General features: G+C 37.7%; 8 protein-coding genes across 8 annotated transcripts; 5 read left to right on the top strand and 3 right to left on the bottom strand.

The window, feature by feature from the left end:
* Positions 1-6,952: 6,952 nt before the first annotated feature.
* On the top strand, positions 6,953-7,733 carry BO88DRAFT_411393 (uncharacterized protein; the record flags this gene model as incomplete). The annotated part of the gene is made up of 5 exons (XM_025708036.1): positions 6,953-6,964; positions 7,007-7,042; positions 7,100-7,142; positions 7,252-7,420; positions 7,484-7,733. The coding sequence occupies 5 exons, from the start codon at positions 6,953-6,955 to the stop codon at positions 7,731-7,733; spliced, it is 510 nt and encodes a 169-aa protein (XP_025567827.1).
* A 431-nt stretch (positions 7,734-8,164) lies between these two features.
* On the bottom strand, positions 8,165-12,383 carry BO88DRAFT_422272 (putative nuclear pore complex subunit Nup133; the record flags this gene model as incomplete). Its single annotated transcript, XM_025708566.1, has 4 exons — positions 8,165-8,499; positions 8,556-11,870; positions 11,924-11,993; positions 12,066-12,383. 4 exons carry the CDS (start codon positions 12,381-12,383, stop codon positions 8,165-8,167), a joined length of 4,038 nt encoding a protein of 1,345 aa, XP_025567826.1.
* A 739-nt stretch (positions 12,384-13,122) lies between these two features.
* Positions 13,123-14,628, top strand: BO88DRAFT_358086 (ACP S-malonyltransferase; the record flags this gene model as incomplete). The annotated part of the gene is made up of 2 exons (XM_025703780.1): positions 13,123-13,279; positions 13,335-14,628. 2 exons carry the CDS (start codon positions 13,123-13,125, stop codon positions 14,390-14,392), a joined length of 1,215 nt encoding a protein of 404 aa, XP_025567825.1. The 3' UTR covers positions 14,393-14,628.
* Positions 14,629-14,778: 150 nt separating this feature from the next.
* BO88DRAFT_330465 (uncharacterized protein) lies at positions 14,779-15,443 on the bottom strand (the record flags this gene model as incomplete). Its single annotated transcript, XM_025702638.1, has 3 exons — positions 14,779-14,961; positions 15,057-15,347; positions 15,399-15,443. The coding sequence occupies 3 exons, from the start codon at positions 15,441-15,443 to the stop codon at positions 14,779-14,781; spliced, it is 519 nt and encodes a 172-aa protein (XP_025567824.1).
* A 1,256-nt stretch (positions 15,444-16,699) lies between these two features.
* On the top strand, positions 16,700-18,035 carry BO88DRAFT_380996 (NuoB/complex I 20 kDa subunit family protein; the record flags this gene model as incomplete). The annotated part of the gene is made up of 5 exons (XM_025704559.1): positions 16,700-16,754; positions 16,801-16,993; positions 17,046-17,401; positions 17,458-17,884; positions 17,954-18,035. 4 exons carry the CDS (start codon positions 16,700-16,702, stop codon positions 17,550-17,552), a joined length of 699 nt encoding a protein of 232 aa, XP_025567823.1. The 3' UTR covers positions 17,553-17,884; positions 17,954-18,035.
* A 645-nt stretch (positions 18,036-18,680) lies between these two features.
* On the top strand, positions 18,681-21,092 carry BO88DRAFT_401602 (rRNA-processing protein MPP10). Its single transcript, XM_025705885.1, has one exon. The coding sequence runs from the start codon at positions 18,860-18,862 to the stop codon at positions 20,978-20,980; it is 2,121 nt and encodes a 706-aa protein (XP_025567822.1). The 5' UTR covers positions 18,681-18,859; the 3' UTR covers positions 20,981-21,092.
* Positions 21,091-21,875, bottom strand: BO88DRAFT_422267 (S-adenosyl-L-methionine-dependent methyltransferase; the record flags this gene model as incomplete). Its single annotated transcript, XM_025708565.1, has 2 exons — positions 21,091-21,562; positions 21,658-21,875. The coding sequence occupies 2 exons, from the start codon at positions 21,873-21,875 to the stop codon at positions 21,091-21,093; spliced, it is 690 nt and encodes a 229-aa protein (XP_025567821.1).
* Positions 21,876-22,874: 999 nt separating this feature from the next.
* BO88DRAFT_330782 (uncharacterized protein) lies at positions 22,875-23,074 on the top strand (the record flags this gene model as incomplete). Its single annotated transcript, XM_025702647.1, has 2 exons — positions 22,875-22,922; positions 22,973-23,074. Coding segments are annotated over 2 exons (150 nt in total), but the record flags the coding sequence as incomplete, so codon positions are not given.
* Between the last annotated feature and the right edge of the window lie 42 nt (positions 23,075-23,116).

Below are 23,116 nucleotides of genomic sequence, written 5' to 3'. Positions count from 1 at the left end.
AAAATATATATATTTAATATTTCCTTTTTTAGGTTTCTATGCAGCCTTCTATATGAATATTATAATATTAATCCTAATATATTTATCATTAATAAGTTTATTTATAAGTCTTATATACAATATGCTTGCATGCCTGGAATATTTTAAAATGTATAATAAATATTTTCTAAAGTCTCATGGTTAAAATAAAAATAGTAATATATAATATTTTATTTAAAGTATTTATTTATTTATGATGGTTTCTAGTAAGTATAATCAAAGCTAACTCTTATTTACTATTTTGAATACATTCTAAAACTTACCTAATTGATAGCTAGAATAATAATTTCTATAATATATTAATCAAGCTCTGTAACAGTTTTTAATAATATTTATATTATTATTTATCCAAATTAATAGAATAAATAGATGCAGTATTGATCTTTTATATAATTTAATTTAATATAATAAAATCTAGAAATTTTTATTTTAGCAAGATTTACTTTAGCAGAATATAAAAAATAGTAAATTCAATCTTAATTAATAAATAATCTAAATCCTTATATATATTTATTACATATATACTTTACTTGATTTATTAGATTCTCTAATATTATATAAAAGTCAATAATAATACTAAACCAGATTTCTGCTAGTAATACTAATTTTTTCTTACATAATTTTTTAAATTTTCTTATTTTCTAGATCTATGATTGAAATTAGCTATTTAATTATATTAATAAAAATTATATAAATAATTTAATATTATTTTATAAGCTGCTCTTATTCCCAGATATATCAAATATTATTCTTAATTATAAAAAAATACTTTAGCCCTGCCTACAGAAGATTATATATATTAATATCTTTAGATATAATATTCTATTAGATTTACTAGTAATTTATTACTATTGGTTATATATATTTGAAGTTTTAAATAAAGTATAAATCAATATATTTATTTTAAACTATAGAAAATTATGTATAATATATATGATAGAATAACCTAGTTATCAGGAGTAATGTTGTCAGAATAATATAAGAATTCTAAAAATCTTATATAAAATTATGAAATTCTATACCTTATAAAATATCAATTTCTTTATATAAAATTATTATCTCTATTTTTATTATATAAGATTATAATAATTAATAGTTTATTTCTTGCTTAATTAACAGATTTTCTATTTTAATAAGTGGATTCTATTATATTCTAATAGTTTTTCCTTCATTATTTGAGAAAGATGCTATCTATTAAAGATAATAAAAATAAAAATAATTAGTAATAAAATTAAATTAAAATTCTTATTTAATATTATTTTTATTATTAAATAGATCTAATAGTTAAAAATTAGACTTATTACTTAAAATAAATTGATAATTTATGATAAAGAATAGTCTATGTTGGAGAAAATTATTTTTATAATCACACTTTATTAAAATACTATTAATCTTTTTCTAAATTAAATAATGATAAGAAAGAGATTGAATTTGAAAATTCTTTTTATTTATACTAAATTTAATCTTTAAAGATATTATGGATAGATTATTAATTTTCAATATACATTTTAAAAGATTTTTGTTAAAAAGAAAACCATTAAATAATATAATATTTTTCTTATTATTAATTATATAGACCTAGTATATAGACAGAAATAGTATTATTTTATTAATAACAAGAATTTTGAAATGAAATAATTTCTTAAGAAACTATAATCTTTAATTTATTTTTTTAATGGAATATTATAGCTTAACTTAAATAAGGTTACTAATAATATAATTAAAAACTAAGAAACTAAGAAAGTTATTTTTTTTTTATTTCAAGATAATAATTTTATTAGATAGAAAAGGAAAAAATCTTATTATATTATATTAGATTATTATTGAATTTACATTATTATAATCAAGAGTGTATTCCCCATCTACTACAAAAAAATAAAATAATAAATACTATTATCTATCATTGTAAGATACAAAATAAAAAAAGAAAATATAAATAAAATAATAATCAATTTATTAAACATAAATTATATAAATACTTTGAAAATTATAATAATAAATCTGTTAAAGATAATATTATAAATTATAGAAATAAAAATTTTAAAAATAATAATTAATTATAATATTTCATTTATAATAGTATCTAGTATTTTATTAGCTATTATTTTATTAAGAGCTATAAGATTTAACCTGCTAAAGCTTATTAATCTTTATTAAAATTAAAAGAAATTAGATTAAAATAGATTTTATAACTTGTATAATAAATATTATCTATTATTTTTCCTATTTTTATTCATATTTAAAATAACTCTAAAATTTTTATAAATCTAGAAAGCTATGCTGAAGTAGATATTATTAATTATTAATTTATTAAACTTTAATATCTTTAATATCTTTAATATATTCTAATTATTGTATCTAGAATTAAAATTATTACCTAATTTTTTATTTTTATATATAATATATTAAAAGTCTTTATTACTATTACTAATTTATAAAGAAGTATCTGCATTTTCAAATAATATTATTTAACGATTTTGTATATTCCAGGATTTATATATTATTTTACTAATATAGAATTCTTAGTAATTATTTAGTATGCTGTTTATCTTATTCTTTTATTATTTCATTTATTAAAGAAATCTAGAATTTAGTATGAGTATACATTATTATTAAACTTCAATTTCTTAAAACTATATAATTAAATAAAAAGCCATGTATTTTATTATCAAATTTTAAAATAACATCAATCAAAATTAAGTAGTTCCAGGGTATATTTCTAATAAATCTTTCTAGTTTGTAATAGCCTTACAGACTATATTATTATTATTATCAAATTTAATAAAATAAATCTATATAATATTATATATCTTTTTCTAGAAACTAAATTCAAAATTCAGAAAAATATATTTGAAAAATTAAATGTATTTTTAATTTAACCTTTAAAGTCCTACAGGGGCCTTTATTTTCTTATATTAAAATAATAATAATATATATTTTTCTGTAAATTATAAAAGTCTTAATATTTTCTTTATCAAAAATTATTATTATTTATTTTTAATTTCAAAGATTCTTGATAGGGTCTTGAATAGTAAGTATCTTCTAAAATTAATTATTTTCAATATATGATTAATTAATAATTATATTTTTAAATTAATTAATACTCCAGGATTTTTTTTAGAATTATATATATTATATTTTATAGTCTTTTTAATGAACTTTTTTATATACTTAAATAATATCCTAGTTCCTTTTATTATGTAAAAAATTATCATATAAAATAAATTTATTAAATTCGTAAAAACTTCAAGAAACTAAATATTAGAAAAGATTATTGTAGAAAAATTTTTCTTATTTATTCTAAGTTAGAATATTATTAATATTGATAGAATATGTATGGATTCTTAACAGATAAATAATATTATTTTATAATTAATATTCAAAGTTTATTATAATATTTAGATTTTTTTAGGACTATAATCTTTATTTATAATTTATCTAAGACTATTTTTATATTACATTTTTTTAATTTTATATTTTATAGTCAGTGACCGAAAACTAAAATATAATTATTTTAAACTTATATTAAATTTAAATAATAAAATCAATTTTTACTATTTAATTATTATTTTTTAATAAATACTTTTATTGAAATATTTTCATTTTATAAAATCTTAGTATTAAGAAACTAACAAATCTATAAAAATAGAATTTTATTTTAGTTCAATAATGAAATTATATTTTATCCAGTCATTTTTTAGTCTTGCAAACTTTTTGAAATCAAATTAAATTATAATATCTAGATTAAGAATTATTTATTATTTTTTATTTCAAAGATAGTCGTAGTAATATCTTGAGAAATCTATTTAGATAATTAAACCTTTATTCAATTATTCAATCTCTTAAAATCTTATTGTTAAATATAAAATAAAGAATTAAATTTTATAAATATATTTTTATAATACTTCCTGGGTCCTAGGTAAAATCTATTTTTTTTAAGAATTTATAATTTATAAATAAAATTTATCCTAAATAATTAAGAATCTAACTAAAAATAAAAATCTAGTTCAATTTTTAAAATATATAGGATTACTTTAAATTTAGTATTTATATTATACCAAATTTATAAAATTCTAATAATCAAACTAGTATAAAAATAGCTGACTGAATTATTCAATAAATTTTATTTTGAAAAATTTTATTTTTTTAAATATAATTATAAGTATATATTATAGAAATTCTCTATTTAAATATATATAATTATAAATTCTAGAAGAAAATCTTATATTTATAGCATAAAGATCTAGAGATATAAAAATAAAAAATATTATTTAATGAAAATAATTAGATTAGAAGAACTAGATTAATTATTGATTATATTTAATTTACAAATTAATTTAGAATAGTTTATTTTCATAAATATTGTACTAAATTCATACATATTATAATAATCTCAATATAAAAACTGAATCAATTGAAGTAAAAGTATTATTATACAGAAACTTCTATTAAAATAAATTATATAAAAATATAATTAAATTTATCTAATATATAGAGATAATACTGCTTTGAATTATTAATCTTATAACAATTTAAAATTCTTATTATTCGTTTATTAAATTAATAGTAAACTTTATTACAGGACTATCTCTGGTTATTTATAATAAAAAATTATAAATATTGTTTTGATTATTATTAACTAACTTTTAAATTAGTATTCTTCTATTATTTTATTAATAATAATTCCTGTAGATCTCGCTGAACTATTCTATTAAAAAATAAAATAAATTCTAAATTCTTTAATAGGATTATATCTAATTACTAATCAAGACTAATATTTAATGATAAATATTACTTAAATCTAGTTTATGATAGTCATACATTTTCAAGAATTTTGATTATATTTTATCCATAAATTGATAAATAAATCAAAAGAATATACAAAATTCTATAATATTAATTATAATGATCTTTTAATTGATTTGATATCAATTAGCCAGTGATACTACTAATTATTTAATTTCTTCATAATTTACAGTTTAAGTTTTCTTATAGATTCTAATACTAGCTTTCTTATTTTCTTAAATTATAGATTCTAGATTAATAATCCAATTAAATGTTTTTATGAAGAAAAAATAGCTTTCTATATTTATTATAATATTTTTTATAATAATTTATCAAGCCTTTAATAATTATTATTTCTATTTTTTAGGATTTTTAATCTTATTCTATATAGCTAAAACCTCCTATTAAAAACCAATCTTAATGCTAATATAAAAGTCTAATAAATAATTATATAAAATATTACCAAATAATTATTCTGTAGTTATACATTTATATTATTATTATAATAAATTTATAATATATTCTCTATTTTTCTGTTCAGATTATAAAATAAAATATTCTACTTGATTAGATATCTTTATACAGAGGATTATTTTTAGTGGATTACTTTATAATAATATTAATAATACTGGTTATACTAAGAACTAATATAATATATATATATATATATATATATATATAAAATAAGAATTATAAAATAATTTTATTATTCAGGATTAAATAAAATCCTTATTCAAAATATTATTCATATATATTAAAGTTTTTATCTAGTAGAGAAATTCTTTAATATAAGTATTTCTTGTTAAATTTCTTTATGATCTCACTGCTGCTTTCATTATTTTTATTTATATTTATATTACCAATAAATAAACTGATTTTCTGAATCGGTATATTTTAAGTAAAGATAAAAAAAATTTAAAGTATATCTAAAATAAAGATTTAAAAAGAAGCAGATATAAAAATATAAAAAAATATTATAAAAATCTGTAAAAAAACTAAAGTAAAGATTCAGAAAAAAATAAATATCAAAATAAAAAATCATTTACAAAACACTTGAAGCGAAGATTCAGAAAGAAATAAATATAAAAATAAAGAAGTATTTAAGAAATATCTAGAATAAATATTCAGAAAGAAGTTGATGCAAAGGTAAAGAAGTATTCAAAAAGCACCTGAAGCAAATATTCCTTAATATCTATATTACTAAAAATGTATAAAATAATCATTTCTATTGATAACTAGATTATGATTCAGGCCTGTACTAATTTCTTTAATTATCATTAATCAAAGTAATATAATCTATAAAGTATTATCATATATATGATAGAACTAATATTTTATGAAGTTTAAAAACATATAAAACCACAATTAATAATGCTATAATTTCTATAATTACTATAATATGTTATCCTGATAGCTTCCATCCTTTTAACTAGGTCATCTCATAATAATTTTATTCTTTTAGTCTAATTTTTTCCAAGGTCTATCCTTATTTCTTGTCCTGCTTGAATAATAAATTCACACAGATCTATGTGCTCAGTGTGAGAATCCGGAACCTCCTCACATTTAGTATTCACTGCCAGCTTATAAGTGATGCGCGTTCTGAGTCTATTAACTCAAAATTCTAGTCTTTTACCGGATAGCCGAGTAGTTACGGACAATTCACTTCTGAAGCGCACCACTCAGCTTCAGTACCCTGCATGGAGTTGAGTCCCACTTATGTGGGTTCTTGATGCATACCCTGTCCAATCAAGTTAGCGCTTACAGGTTATTACAGCACTAGTACTTTTGGCACATCAGCGCATTACAAGTCAATGAGGTCATAAGATCTTCATACAAACAATAAATTCCTGGTCACATGCTCCTAATGATGCATTCCCTTGACACCTATATAGTACAATGATACAGCTGGTACTCCGTACACATTTGCATATAAAATCTTGCCCCACCCCTGCGAGTGTTGTACACGGTAGTACAAAGTGCCTTTTTGTCCCATGCCTAATCACAACTTCTTTAGTCTCCAACAGTAACATAATAACTATTTCAACATCACACATCACTGTCTAACAAACCAATCGCTTTATATTCACTAGAAACCGTGGGCCGCTAAAGTAGGTATCGGGCTTGTATAATGCAAGCCCCGGTCACTTTATGTTAAATATTTACTAAAGTATACAGACACAAGCTATTGAATAGAGACAAGGTTCTCATATCGAGCAAGGTATGTATATCAATGATTTGCATTCGCTCGATGAAGATCCACTGATTATTTGGCTAGTTTCCTCAATCGGTAGAACACAGAAAGTCCACCTCTATGAAAAGTAAGCATCTCTTGACTTGTCCGCATACCCTTTTTAAGAGCTATATTGGTGTGCGCATCATTGGATGCACGCCCAAAAGCCAGGCTTGCTTGTACTTCGCACTCAATAGTTAACTTCCTAGTGACGCGTTCTCACAAAACCAACGATCCAGATCATTCAGCATTGCACGAAGGGGGAGCTCTAGGTCAAGAGAGTCTTCCCCGCTATTTTGCCAAGTCAGGACCAGTGGATGCTGATCCCCGGAAGACAAAGAAAGATGGAGGCGGAAAACGAAACTGGTTAGTTGAGTAGTCTGGCGTCTTCATCATGGCCCATAGGAATATTCAGTGACCCTTCTCCAGGGGCCGCTCTGGCGATGAAGTGCACGACTATGGCTACAAGTTTACAAACACACGACGTCACTCAAACAGTAGCGCTCAGGGAATTGCGGACTTCAAGACAAAGTTTGAAGCCGTTGAACCAGAGCCAGTCTTTGAAGAGACCGTGCATGGGCCCGATGCCCTTCCCGCGGATGACGACATGGTAAGAAAAGTTGATAGCATCAACAGTGATACCACTGAGGGTAGTGAAGTCCTTTCGAACAAGCCATAGCAACATCAGGCGAGGCAGGCAGCTATCAAAGTGAGGAATCTTTAAGAGTAAGCCTGCCGAGACAGGGTAAATCAGCAAGAGCTCTGTATCACAAAGGTGACCATCTTCTAATTTATCCAAGACCCGTGCTAGGAAAAATAATGATATAGCAGTTCGACTGCACTGTGCAATTCAAGTGCCTTGCTTTAGTTCAAAAAATCATTAAATGTGGATAAAAAGTTGTCGCAGCCTCGCCCTGAACCACGGAGGCCAACTATCAAACAATTGCATTGCTAGAAGATACCGAAAACAGGTTGAGCGCCAGGGAAGGATTACTAAGGATATGTAAAAGGGCGGAACGGAAGAGGAGCATGTCTGCAACCATCTGAGTTCATTTTCTAGCGTGCAGGCACTAGTCAAGCACTCACATATTGCTGAGTATGCTTAAAATCTTAGAGCCAACTCAGCTGTGCCTTCTCGGTTGATGAGTCGTATTGCGTTTCATAATGCGCATTGCCATTCTTAACGTCTTCGGTAGAAACCCCAGAAGGCTCTTGACGCGTGGTCTTGGCTGAGTCAAAAAGGTTCTTGAACCAGAAATCAAGCTTTCCTTTTTCGATTTGTTGAAGTAGGATTTCGTTTTCTCTGGCGAGATCACGAGAGATGCGGGCACGCCGCTCAGGTGGAAAACGTGTTGTAATAAGATCAGCGTCAGAATCGCTTAGCAACACGTCCTGCGGGCCGTTAGGGACGTAGATAGAAGGGTAGTTAGAATCTTCATCAAGGCCTATGAACAGAGTTAGTAAGATGCTTGAGAACATTCTCCACTAGTCAATTTCATACCGTCCCTGAGGCACCAACAAAGGGTACGTGAGAGTGTTGTGGCATAGAGGAAACTTTCGGTGTCCATTCCCAATCCCTCAGCTGCCTCTTCCAATCTTTCCCAATTGTTATCTATCATGCATCTTCTCCACACCATTTTCTGTAGTGCTGCATGATATTGTAGATCTCGCTGGTCGTAAGAGAGTCGGATAATTCGCAAAGCTAGGTAAAATTGTTTCCCCACGATTTCATCCTGACCTTGATCAGAGACCTGGGATAAATATATGTGCGTTAGCAGGTCGACTAACTCATCCGAGCTGAGAACTTGTCGAGTGACAATCTTGGCCAGAGCCTCGCTAAATATCTCATGCAATGAAGGCCTATCCGCGGCTGTTGGGTTACGAAATTGTTCAATCGCGATATCAATTTCCGCCTTCTGATCGATTGCATTGTGTAACGCGGGCGCGACATAGGCGAAGATCACTTCTTGGACAGCATCGACCTCCGCAAAATCTTCCAAGCGTCTGACGTTCTTGCGAACGACTAGACTATCTGGCATTCGAGATTCCTCCCAGACCGCAAGATTTGCAAGCTTTGCTAGAGACAACTCAACACGATGACTCCAGATATCTGATTCATGCTTCGTGGCAAGCTTCTCCAATGATCGGGCAGCGCCCTCATAGTCATTCTCGCCGATCACATCATTAATCCAGCCCAGCCGCAGGTAAGCTGGGTGTTTCCGTAAGAACTGAGTGACGAAGGGCTGGAACTTTTTCATCGCAAAAAGTATCCCAGATTGGCCCATGGAGATCTGTCGAGAGAAAAAAGAATCGGCCCAAGATTCCCCGAATTTCTCAAAGTAATAGGATATCTTTTGGCTGAGCCGCTCAGATGCATTCTCGTCAGTACCTGCATTTTTGTTTGGCGAATCTTGATGTGCCACAAGGCTCTTGGTTTGATCCTGAAGCTCAATTATGAGTTCCACGAGCGCTCCCATATCTCGGAACTGTTCGGCAAGCATAATGGCATCATCTAGATGTCCTATTCCGGCCAACTTGAATAGCTGCCATTTCCGTTGCTTGATGTGAGCCTGTTCAGTCGCAATACTTTCGTCGATAAGTTTCTGATTCTCTTGGGACGAAAGCCAACGGACTCGTTCACAGTGCATGAGCCCTAAGATCTGAAGCTGCCTAGAACTATTTTTGGCAATCCTTCTCACAGTTTGAGTTTCAGGTAGCTCAACCCCAATCGTTGCTTTCTGGATCCAAGCTCTGCAGCTATCAAGCTCCAGATCCAGCAGATGTCCAAATTCGATGTAACAATAGCGCTGAGAAGTCCAGAACTCCGAAAGACCAGTGTAGTCACCCGTCAATATGCCGTCCTCCAGATAGCCGTCGCCGATACCATACCGGCTAGAATTTTCGTCTCGATAACGAAACGCAGTCTCCAGAACTGCCAGGGACAAGTCACTAGCCTCGAGTAGCTGCTCCGACATCCGTCGTCCCTGTTTTGCAGAGCTTCCCTTTTGAGGCTTGATGGCTTTAAAGATCCACGGCACGATATGTTCCATTTGAAACGTATCATGTATAAACCAATGGCGCACTGGGTCGCAATCACCAGTCTGCTCTTCGATCTTCGTTTTGAACTTCTCGCTCATTAACCCGATTGTGTGCGCCAGAAGTGTTGAATTTTTGCTCGCGCATTTCCTGGCTTCGTCTTCCAACTTCCACATAGCTCTCTGAGCAGCCAGTTTCTCCGCACTCCAAAGTAATTGCCACCAGACTTCTCGGCGGATGGTCTCATTTTGCTGTGTCAACAAGAGGGCGAGGTCATCGAGTGCTTTCGCTCGCAGTTTCAGATTTTGATCCACGGAAATCCCAATTGATGGAATGAACTCCGATGAAGACCGCATTAATTCCTGGCATATTTCCAACGCAGCATTTTCCGTCTCGTTGATTGGGAATCCTATTCCGTCATCACCTGTAAGATTCAGTGGGTTTTTTGTCATTGTGCCATAGAATATAGCCTGTTCAATTTTATGCTTCGCAGTGATGCGGCCCTCATCAACATTGCTCTTTGTTCTTTCACTCGGCAAAGCTGCAATACGAATGATCCCAAAATCTCGAACCATGAGCAGACATGCGGCTAATGAGCCCTCACCACTCTCGTTTTCACATCCGCTTCCTAAGATCTCGTAGCTCTCTCCAGAACGCAAAGGAATAATATCCTTGAATGCCCGCCTTTGCTGAGTTACGGAAACCGCATCCTGAGTAATAGTAGGGTGTTCGGAGATGGTCAATGATAGCAACACAATTGACTGCCCAACAACAATAAAAGCGGTATGCCCTGGACTTGGTACAAACAACCTGACACGCGGGAAGTCGAGATGGGTGCGTAGTCCATGAAAATCAATCGTATTAGTAGATAAGACTTTGACATCGTCCGAAAATCGCATTTGAACGACAAACATGTCCCGAACGATGCCGGGGGCAGAATGTGAGACGGAAGCCACAACCGCTGTTATCAGCGAGGAAATGGGCCCGTCACGAGCATTGGTGCTTTTGCAGTCGGCCAAGACAAAATCTAAAACCTTTAACCTATAATCGTCGGCTTCACCCACGATAAGAGGCCCAAGTGCTTCACTCAAGAGACCAGATACATCATGCTGATGTTTGAGCATGCTACCGTTGTTCCAGTGGGTATCCCAAATTTCGAAGAGACCTTGAGACGTAGCGATTACGACATCGCGTTGTCCACGCTGATGGGATTCGCCCGCTCGAACTGTGGCAATGTCTTTTCTGTAAAAGCCACCTCCAAGGGCATTTCTCAAGCTTCCAAGTAGACCTGGTTTACCGCCACCTGCGGGGCTTCTCAGGAATGAGACAGTTACTGCTGGCTTCCCTTGACAATCTCTAATGGTTATATGGGCAACCCTTCCTGTAGAGAATATAACAATGACACCAGATGGCTCGCTATTGATGACGTCTGTAGCGTGCTCGCCCGAGAGCAAGCCGGGGATACAGCCTTGAATGCCAGAATGCTTCTGCCTGGAGAAAGCTAAGGTTGCAGCACTTGATATGGTTTCCCAGTATATGATTTTTCCGGTATATGGCATGACCACCATCAAACCCGGAACGCCGCCTGCAACGGTAGATAAGAGCAACCCAAGGGGGGCAGTGTTACCAGGCTCTTTGCAGGACTCGGGTATTGCAAGGGTGAAAACATCTGTAGGAGAAGGCGATGGAGCTGTGGTCGAATATGCCCAGACAATGGCATGCGATTTGGTTAAAGCTAAAGCATATCCATGACTAGTTCCGAATGAGCCTCTGAAAGGCCCTGCATATCTGTGTTATTATAGTGGTGACGGCGAAGGGGGTAGCAGTACTCGCCTGTTTGTAAACCAAGCACCTGGTCTGGCAGAGTGGGTAGCTGGGTGACGGTGTAGAACTCCGTTTTTGACTACACATAAGCCTATGTCAGATGGGTGATTCAAGGATCTTGTAGACTGGATAGTGATCGAGAACCACTTACAAGCACCACTGTTCCTTCGCCTTCATCCTCGCGCTTCTCAGGCCTTTTGACTGCTCGTATAGGAATATTTCTGTGGAAATGAGCAGTTTCTGAAATTGCGACACCTTCGTTAGATGTTGACGGCTGGCGTTCCTGAAAGTCGATCTTGGTATGATTATTGTTCAGATTTTGAGACGTTGGCTCTAAGTCTTTTTGACGAAGATTAGATCTTTGTCTTTTCGCACTTGGAGGCTTTGGTGATTCGTCTGAGTTCGTACGTTGACGCCTCCGGGGGTTGCGCTGAGAAGCTGCGGATGAAAGCGTCTTAGGTACAAACATCTTTTAGAACCAGGCACAAGCTAATTTTGTACTAAAAAGACCCTGTGTAGGTTTCTTGGCCCAGAAGCGCGCATCTGAAAAGTAATTGTAGCACGCCACTGTCGTGAGGGAGAATGAGATGAATTTTTATATGTAAACAATATATTATTTTAAATAGCGATAATGATAGGTAGGTATGGAGGTAATTCACTCCGAAGGCGGTCAGCAGTTCTGATAGGATCCCAGACCCCCATAGATACCTGCAGAGCCAGTTCCCCTAAACAGAATCGCACCTACCTAATTAGTGATGTAAACACCCTTCAATCCCTGTTCATACTTGTTGGATAGTACTATATCTGTTAGTACATGAAATTCCAGAAATGATTGTGATACTATGTAGACATTATATTTCCATCGCGTTTTTACATTCTGATCCTTGTGCTATCGGTTACCAGTCCAGTAATACATAGCCAGAGAATACATACCCATATACCTGCGTATACCCAGCGTTCAACAGCCCCGGTATTTTCAGGGTTAGTACAGAATCCGCCTATCACTGACACCATCTGCGGGCGTCGGTACTCAATATCACGTGATTACACAAGAACCCATTTGTTCGTGCTGCGGCTACTGTTGTTGCACTTGCATCTGAAAGCAGCTTGAGTTTATCTGTAAGAAACATTAACATTTGCCGATGGCATCTGAAGGCTATGTCCTGCAATAACAGCGAGGGCATTAATTTTTCTAACGCCTACAAAACATGCTTGCATTACCATCGAAATCAAGACTATCTTTTCGCATAAAAGCACCCCGATACCATGCTCATTGTCGTACCCAGCTAAAACCTAGTTTCCAACGAGATTATGCCAGTCCCATTCCCGCAGAGACGGCCTTGCGCACTGCTCTCTTCTTTCCTGGTTTGCATACCCTGTATCTTGAACTCGCCTTTGTTCTGACGCCTTTACCGTGTAGGTCATGGTGTACAGCGTGTGGGAATGGCGAGTTCTTGGGTTGAGAGGTTCCCAAAAATATCCAGCATATTCCTAGATGAAATGGATTCGATCCTGGGTTTCAAATTGTCTCACATCATCTCCGAAGGACCAAATTCGGAGCTCGATAAAACCGAAAATTGTCAGCCGGCTATAATGGCAACTTCAATACTAATCCTTCGAATACTTGAAGAGGAGTTCGGCTTCATGACGAGCTCACGAGTGGATGCTACACTCGGACATAGCTTGGGGGAGTTCTCGGCACTTGTTGCTGGAGGTTATATCGATTTCAGCGATGCACTGAAGTTGGTGAGACGGCGTGCAGAGATAATGTCTGAGTGCACGCGGGCTGCTATTAAGAGATCAGGCGATGAATTTGGCATGATAGCACTTGTCTGTGAGCCTGACCACATGAGTGAATTGCTTTCTACCATTTACGATTTCATTGGACTTGGCCCATCGAGTCTGAAAGATGATTCGAGCCAATGGTATAATGCATTTCAACAAGTCATGGTGGCAAATATCAATTCAAGGAATCAGATTGTACTGAGCGGCAACATTTCAAAAATAAGAGCTCTGCTTGTCCAGCTTCGTCAATTTGGAGGACACGATCCCCGTGCGGTGAGACTGAGATGCGAAAGTCCCTTTCACAGTCCTATTATGATACCAGCAGCCAACTACATGAAAAGTGCCCTTGAACATATGAATATCAATTTCCCAGCACGAATGCCATGTATCTCCAACGTTTCGGGCTTACCGTTCAATTCCAAGGAAGAGCTCAGGTTTCTATTATCACAGCAGTGTGTCGATACGGTAAAATGGTGGGACAGTATTCGATACCTAGATCAGACGCATGCAGTAACACGCTGGATTGGCATCGGACCTGGGAAAGTCGGTAGAAATCTGGTTGGGAAAGAGGTCGGTAAGGTTATGGTGGAAGGCGGCGGTGTTTGGTCTATATCTGACCCCCTGGAGATCGCAAATGTCCTTTCTGCGTTGGACAAGACTGAGAGTGACCCTCCACACGATCGAAATGTATGACTCGTGCGAGATGCTTCGCCCCACAAACTGTGTTTTCACTATATACCCATCTCATAATAACCAGATTGGTCAAATCGACTTGACTCCTCGATCCTTTAATCACGCATTGAACTCTTCTCATAGTACACAATGTAGAATTACACAAAGCACTGGGTCAACATCGAAAATTATCAACTGATACTTTGCGATCGATAGATGTCTCCTACAAGTGCCGTACATTAGAGAATGCTATACCGATTCCTGTACGTGTTATACCCATGATAATCGGAGGATACCAAGGGTGATCGTCATCAAAAGTACAAGTGATCTTCAACAATCAAGACTCTTCGAAGATAGTGTGTAGACGGGTAGGTTATTTGCCACATGGCAATGGGTTCATGGCTCTTTTAAAGGGAGGCTACAGTCGGAACCCATGAGTTTCCAATTCGGTTGACCTCGTTTATGAACCTTTGATCTGTGATCTGCGAACTGCACGATGGCACGGCTTTCGCTGTGGCTAGGTGCTCGTCTGGTCGATAAAACGGATTCTGTAGCAACTGCACATATGCTGTTTGGAGAGTTCGGAAAACCTGTAGGGTGGGCAGCATTAGTGTTGAAGCCAAAGATCTTGTGGGTTGTTCAACATGTAGAACTTCGAATGCAGGAGAAAAACACTAAAACGTACTGTTTTTAGGTCGAATTCCCTTAAACCCGACTTGGTGGAACCTTTCGGATCTTCATCACTGGTGGGCTGCCCGATCAAGTCAACTATAACTAGGAATTTTACCCCCGTAGTAGAAAGCCAGCCATATGCTGCAAGTCTCTCGTCCACAGCCTGCAAAAGACCAAGATCTTGGTCAATTGACGTCTGTTTGCGGCGTATTTCAAAGATATCAAGGCAGGAATTCAATATAAAAGAGAACTCGATAGTGGAATCCACATAGGGAGGGAACAGCGACACGTGGAGTGGATTATCCTGATTCCTACATTAAGACTGGCGCAGCAGATGAAGGATATGAAGACTCACAGCTTTCCCAATGACGCCGATACAGGCAATCTTAGGCAAAGCCATAGCTCCAGGTCAGTTATGGCCTGCTGAAGAAATCAATCCCGCTGATTTCAAAGAAAAATCATCAATTTCATCGTTCTTGGGACTCAAGATCTCCTGGCTTGTGTGTTTCGGAGAAGATATTAGTAGTAAACCTAGGCGCTGAGCCAGTTATGTCAACGATACCTAACCCACCTATGAACACCCCCATAGTTACTACTACTAGTTCACTAACGTAATCCACATGCGGATCAGCCACACGTTCGAGCCACCTCTTTAGATATTCCTCACTGGTAAAGAGATGCATTTCTTGATATGTACACCTGGACCATCATTCTAATTCAAAGACAGAAGTATCAATGTAGTTGTCACATCTTCGGTAAAAGTTTCCCCCCAAATAAATACACCCTTACCATTGCATAATATTCATCTCTACACAGGAAGAATTTGACTCAGGAGATCTTCATAGTTTCAACTACACGGTACATATGATTTGGAAGTCAGTCTGGTTAAGTCCTCCAAGTTCGAACATAGGATAATAAGTAATTGTAGCTGGTCCACTTGTGGATTCCATTATACGTTGACTTTATACATCTTCAAAATTACATGGAATCCGTTCAAGGCCATTACCAACATCTTAATCTATATATGCTTGCTGTGTTGTTCGACGTTGTTCTATATGTTATTGATTTGAAAGAGAGCCACATTGTGAGTCTCGTATTGAGATACACCCGTTGTAGCAAGGCATCATTTTTCATACAACCCAGGCTGCTAGGTCACCTATCAATAGTGTGGAACTATGGAACTATTGGTGTTACTGTTACGGGATGCCCTTTTCCTGCACCCATCTATCTACAGTACTTTGCTCCACGCAGCGATGAGATCCATGTCGCTGTCCAGATAAGGGAAGGGATTCGAATACCGAGCTTTGATGACTCCAGCCAATGAAGCTCTTCAGAATCTAACTTACACTAGCACATTGTTAGCCGGTTGTCCGTGGCTCACGTGCCAATACGGTATTATACACGGAGTAAATGCAAGACACTGGGTTCGACGAACTCAATTATGTTTCGTTACAGTAACTTACAGGAATTGCGTCCCATTAGTACCAATAGTGCAGAATGATACTCTTAATTTGAGCCTCGACTATCCTGATAATATCTTGCCACCATTGACAGACTGGACTACAAGCCTCCACTCTTCTGACAGTTCATACAGGTCTTGTACGCAAGGTCTCTTCTTTCATCTCTGTGCACATTGTTACTGGGAGCGATACAGCCATGCTGCCTCTCACCGGTCGCGCCATTCCAGGCGCCATCCCAAGCGCTCTTCATGGTATGTGTTCTCCAATTGTTGCTACTAAGTTGCTGAACTCGTGTAGTGCGACCGCGTATCACATCTTGCCATTTTCGAATTCTGCCAGTTTCGTTCCTTTCGACCTCTTCAATTAAGTCGGCAACAGCAATCGAACAGCGGGGACAGCCTGGCCAAGCGCTCACTGCTTCTGGAAAGGTGCGGAAAGAGGTGCCCTTACCGAGCCAGGAGAAAAAGGAGGGTGCTATGCAATATGTCCTGTTTGTTGCCTGAGACGCATGAGATGGGTACTTTATACTGATTCATATGTAGTACCACGCTTGACCAAGTCGCTAACTGGGCCCGCCAAAGTTCTTTGTGGCCCATGACCTTTGGACTCGCCTGCTGTGCAGTTGAGATGATGCATCTTTCGACCCCCAGATATGACCAGGATCGCCTTGGAATCATTTTCAGAGCATCACCGCGGCAATCGGATGTGATGATCGTGGCAGGCACATTGACAAATAAGATGGCTCCCGCTCTCAGACAGGTGTATGACCAAATGCCTGACCCTCGTTGGGTCGTCAGTATGGGAAGTTGTGCAAATGGTGGTGGTTATTACCATTACAGTTATTCTGTTGTTCGCGGATGCGATAGAATCGTACCCGTGGATGTCTATGTTCCCGGATGTTTGTATACCCTTTACCATTCCTACAATGACGTCGGCTAATGGGAACAACTCAAGGTCCGCCAACCTCCGAAGCATTGATGTACGGAATCTTTCAACTCCAAAAGAAGATGCGGCACACAAGGATCACCCGCATGTGGTACCGCCGTTAAGCTCAACTTGGAATTACTCCCTGCCTATGTTACTCAAAAGGGTTAAAACGGACAGGTTCGGATGTAGACATCATTAGAAGTCCCATCCTGGAAATCAAGTATGTGCTCTCGTGCATTACCGAACACTACCGGCGCGCAATTGATAAGGGGAGGGAGAAAAGGGAAGTGGAGGCTTAACTTTCAACAGGCATACCATGTGTGTCATGTTCATGGTTGAGCAAGGAAACCCGGCCAACATGTATTGTATGCAATAACTGCAAGCCACTTTCCTAGGTATATTAGAACGGGGTTAGGGACTTGGCTGCAAATCTACATTGATATTCTGCGCTCTTGTACGGCTCACACTCAAATATCTCATATGTAGACTGTATCGTGTCGTAGTGTTAATAATATGTCAACAGATCGAATCATTACCACTGTTTGCATGCAAAGAGTGCAACTAATTGCTAGAATGCTTTTTCGCCTGTTCAAATATACCTAGAGTCTGCAAGGTGAAGAACTATACTACGACATGTCTCTTATCATCAATACTAGGGACGCAGGTTTCTGGCATGCTGATACGTGAAAGGAGTTCGATTCACCACTGAGAGTGGAAATGGCTTTTCTAGTTGTGTTATCTTTCCGCGGGGGTCATATAGAGTAAAGTATGCCCACCATTCTCATATCGCAAGTCATCAATAGCGGTAGTATCTATCCAACTAGAGGAATTGAAATCTTATGGGCCTCTCTGCAGACTTGCATACGTTCGGCAGGGTTATTCTTGTTTGGAACATGTTTTGCAAACAGTATTTCACGCATGCTTTAGGCCATGATTGGCACATGATAGAGGTCGGTAAGCATAGTCTTTCGTGTACCAAACCAACGATAAGTAGGAATCCTCAACTTTATCAGTATAAGACAGAGTACCCATCTTCTATATAGATATGCACGGCTCATATGCCCACATTTGTCTGCTATACGAGAAGATCTGCCATGCAACGCACCATCCGTCACAAAAAGCATTTTGTAGTGAGACGGCCAAAGGAGATGGCCATGGCCCGAGCTTACCTTCTTTCCAGTGTCCCCACTTTTATGACCCAAAGTAATTGATTATCTTAGTTCCCCTTTCACTTTTGTTAACTTTTTTTTTTTTTTTCCCGACTTTCGGCTTCCGCAAGCCATTATCTCTGAAGTGTCCACCACTAGGTCAGAATATCAGGCTCATCTCTCTGCACCTACCATTTAAGGCTTTCGAATTTTTTTTTCTACCTCACTTTCCATCTCTTTTTCTTTGAGACGGCTGTCTCATCTCAGGCGTGTATCACGCCATGAAGAACTTCGTTTCCGATCACTCTGGAGTTCGTCCTGAAGTCTCAACTCATGAACCAATTTCTTCATTCAAATCCGGATTGACGACTCCCTGGATTTTCCTCCAACCCACGACGGAGTTGAAAACAACAATTACCGGCTCTGTGAAGTACTATTTAGATTCGCTAGCCTCGTCGGTCGGCGATTCCCAATGTGCGCGCCAACGCAGGAATAGAAAGCGCAAAAGATCCGAAGCTGAGGAAGATTCTACAAATCAGGTCCTACACCTCAAGCAACTCTATGTCGACGGCTTCACTTCTGACCAGATATGGCAACAAGCCTTGAGAATTCTTGATTCTTCCGGTGGTGAGGTTGAGCGGGATTTTACTTGGTGGTCTGCAGTGTCCAAGCCACACGAGCGGTCCCTGACCTCAAATCATAATGTGGCACTCGATGACACCGGATCCGAGGGCAGCAACGTGGACTCCCAGTCAGAGGCCGATCTCACCGGATCGAGTATCGATGATGACGATGACGACCTTAGTTCAGTACACGCTCACTCTCAAACTTCCCATAATGATTCGGACGTCGAAGAAGACATTGAGAAATTATCCGACAACAATTCTGGAAGCGATATCGACGACGGTGAACAAGAAACATATGTGGAGGATCCTTTTGGCCTGAATGATGGGTTCTTCTCGATAGATGATTTCAACAAGCAATCGGAACTACTTGAAAGACAGGACGTTAGTGGCGGCCCAGATAACGACTCTGAGAGCGAGGATGATGAAATCGATTGGCACGCAAATCCTTTAACTACAGCAGGGTCAGTGTCTCTATCGAAGAGAGACATGCCACGGGAGCACTCTGAGGGGAATGATGACGAGGATATTTCCGACAGTGAAGAGGAAGGACCAACCTTTGGTGATGCAGGCTTTGAGGACGACTCCGATATGGACGCAGATGATGTCTATGCGGCAAATTCTGGTGGCGAAGGTTGGATGAACACCAGCGACATAAAGTATTCTGACTTCTTCGCTCCACCTCCACGTAAAGTTACACGCAAAAAGACACGCTCCCTTCCTAAAACTCAGCCCGATCTTGCCATTACCAACGACGACGTTGATCGCGCCATGGCTGATGTTCGCCGTGATCTTTTTGAAGATGAGCTTTCCGGTGAGGATAGTGATGAACATGAAGTAGCGCGGGGATCTCAGACCAATTCTTCAAGTCATGAGAAGCAGCGTGCTCGCATTGCTGATGAGATTCGCCGCTTGGAGGCTGCAAACGTTGCCAAGAAGGAATGGATGCTAGCTGGTGAAGCCAGGGCTGTCGAAAGGCCTGTGAACTCACTTATTGAGGAAGACCTGGATTTCGAAAGGATCGGAAAGCCCGTGCCAGTCGTCACGGCAGAGTTGTCAGAGGATATTGAAGAGCTTGTCAAGCGTCGCATCCTTGCCAAACAATTTGACGAAGTAATACGTCGGCGCCCTGGTGTTTCCGACGCACAGAGGGCGCGGGGAGTCCGTCCTGAGCTGGAAGACACCAAACCCCAGCAAAGCCTTGCTGAATTATATGAGGCTGACCATCTTCGTGCTACCGATCCAAACTTCGTTGACCCTAAAAATCAGAAGTTGATCCGTGAGCATGCTACTGTAACAAGCCTATGGAAAGAGATCAGCTCTCAATTAGATACTCTCTCGAACTGGCATTACAAGCCCAAGGCTCCTCAGGCAAGCATCAATGTTGTCACCGATGTGGCAACAATTACAATGGAGGATGCCCAGCCGACAGCTAGCAACGCTGTAAATGGGACGGCAACCCTTGCGCCGCAGGAGATCTACGCACCTGGCGACGATAACAGGGTCGCTGGTGAAATGATCTTGAAGAATGGAACAGCAATCGCCAAAGAGGAGATGACCAGGGAACAAAAGGCTAGGTTGCGTCGAGAGCACAAAAAGCAAATCGCTAGCACCGCAAAATCCCAGAAGACAGGGAAAGCGGCCGAAAACCAGCAGCTCATTTCGGACTTGAAGAAGGGTGGAGTCAAATTGATCGGGAAGCAGGGCGAAGTGACAAATATCAATGGCGGTAAAATCAAAGAAGCCGTGAAGGAAGGTGGCCATGTGCTCAAACTTTAGATTTCAGTGCGGTTACAAATTGGATCTATGTACCAAAGCCAAGCATATTTCGATAGATTCGCATACGTCTTTCCCTAGTAGTTTTAGTTTTGTTCTGTAGCTAGACTTTCCTAGACACCCCTCTTGTCCGACTTCGACCGTATCTGGTAGAGGAAAATGTTCTCGCGCCGGTATGTCTCCGCATCAGGGTCATCCCGGATTTCGTCCACATCAAACATCTTCCTTGCCTGTTTCATGAAACGGAGGTCTGCTCTTCTACGCCTCTTAAAGCAGAAGTAACAGATAGAGTCTGGACCAAGAAGATCGTTCAAGGTCGAGATTAGTAGCGGGAAGGCGGGCTCAAAGTAAACACAGTCAGCGGCGAGGATAATTGCGGGATGCTTTGGAATGCAGTCTGGGAGGGAGTCTCCCCAGTTTAGTACTGTAGCTTCGACTGTAGAAGAAAGATTGTTGAGCTTGATATTCGTTTTCATCAGGGGCAACATGGGAGCTTGATCCGTAATGTAAATTCGTGGCACCTCAGGGTGACATTTGCGCGCAAGCGCAAGGCCAACGAGACCGCCGCCGGCTCCAAGTTCAACTCTAACCAACAATTAGCAGGGGTCAATTACCCGCATACCAGGCACAAGAAGGGCAGGTTGCAGGTGAGGACAAAACTGGGTCATAGGGCAACGGACATTGTTTTACCGAGAAAGCTAGAGTGATGTTGGCGTAGCAAGTACTTTGACAGGACCATCCCCGCTGGCCATAGCTGGCCTCCACACCCCTCCTTTAGGTCTTCCTGAAGAAGTAGAGGGTTCGATAACATCCCATCAAAAGAGATGGTGCTCTGACTGGCGGGCTTAAAATCCCTAACCGGGATCAATGATTCATCGATGTCTATTGAATCATTCATGTCGATTGCAGCTGGCATTGAACCGGGATCTTCCATTTATTATGATGATAATCTGTTGCAGCACACAGCGTTAACCAACTCTTGATGCCGAAGTATAGAATGAAGCAACTTTGGACGTTTGGAGAGTAACTCAGGTGGAAGCACACTTAATTATAATGAACTTGTTCTTTTCTTTGGGTCGAACTGGGAGGTACGGGGTCGTTAGTTCTAGTCTCAATCAATTTTTTTTCCCGCTCTACTTTGCCCCATCGGTTTTCTACCTAATGTCTGGAATCACCCATTTAGTACGAGTTGTCACACTTTTACAATGCACCAAAGGATTCGACCATCATTGGTGGGGTTGAATAATAAGTCCGTCTTTGGTGAATAATAGTTGCCGAGGAACCTATATAGCTGGTATCAATGGAAAAAAGAAAGGGCAAGAATAAATTGTGGGGGTGGGAGAAAAGAGGAAGACGTGGGAATAATTGACAGAGCCGCCGGCAGTAGGGGTGTTCAGCAACACCGGAAAAGATGATAACTTACTTATTCACAACCGTGTTCTTGTCTGATAGTAAGCGTACTTGGGAAATAACTATTAGTAATAAACATGAAGGCGCACCCTAGAACTCATGATCAAAAACACGCAGATATGGATGTAGAATGTGCCATTATGATTCAAGAAGTTATATCTCAAACTTGAAGTATATAACTGTTGAAAGTATATATACTAGGACACCAGTAATGTCACCTTCATTAGGTTCCAGTTGTTCATTCTGGTCTAGAAGTAGTTCGAAGTGCTCAGCAGCGAGTACTATCTAGGATATGAGTTAAACAAAGGGACTACGGGCCAAGCGAACAAGGTACGAGATACGAGCTTAATTCTTTTTATAAATTTACAAAAATGTGCAAATATTAAGATTAGCCGGCATCAAAGAATGCCTGTAGGTTGTAAGTATGATTGTGGATACTGCCACGACGTAACTCTTCAAGGTGCAAGCAGTAAAGATCTACTGCTGGGTACTGAACGATCCAGGCACTAGTATGATTGCGGCAACCCTCCGCCAAGTACGTAATAATCCTGCACCCACTGGAAGTATTGTATGATGTCATGATAGAGCACTACCGTACAAAGTAGGCTCAAGGTCGTCTTCCATCTTGCTGTGCTTCTCGTGTCTTTCGATCATAACGACGTCACTTCGTACCTCACCACGGATTGACTATGGACTTGTCCGGTGACGGTACTTAGGGGTTGAAAAGGC

This window comes from Aspergillus vadensis (assembly GCF_003184925.1).
Source record: "Aspergillus vadensis CBS 113365 unplaced genomic scaffold BO88scaffold_2, whole genome shotgun sequence".
NCBI classification, from domain to species: domain Eukaryota; kingdom Fungi; phylum Ascomycota; class Eurotiomycetes; order Eurotiales; family Aspergillaceae; genus Aspergillus; species Aspergillus vadensis.
This window is presented reverse-complemented; position numbering and strand designations above follow the sequence as displayed.

Excerpts from the sequence above, each read along its gene's own strand:
- BO88DRAFT_401602 (XM_025705885.1), top strand. The coding sequence starts at position 18,860 with ATGAAGAACTTCGTTTCCGATCACTCTGGAGTTCGTCCTGAAGTCTCA.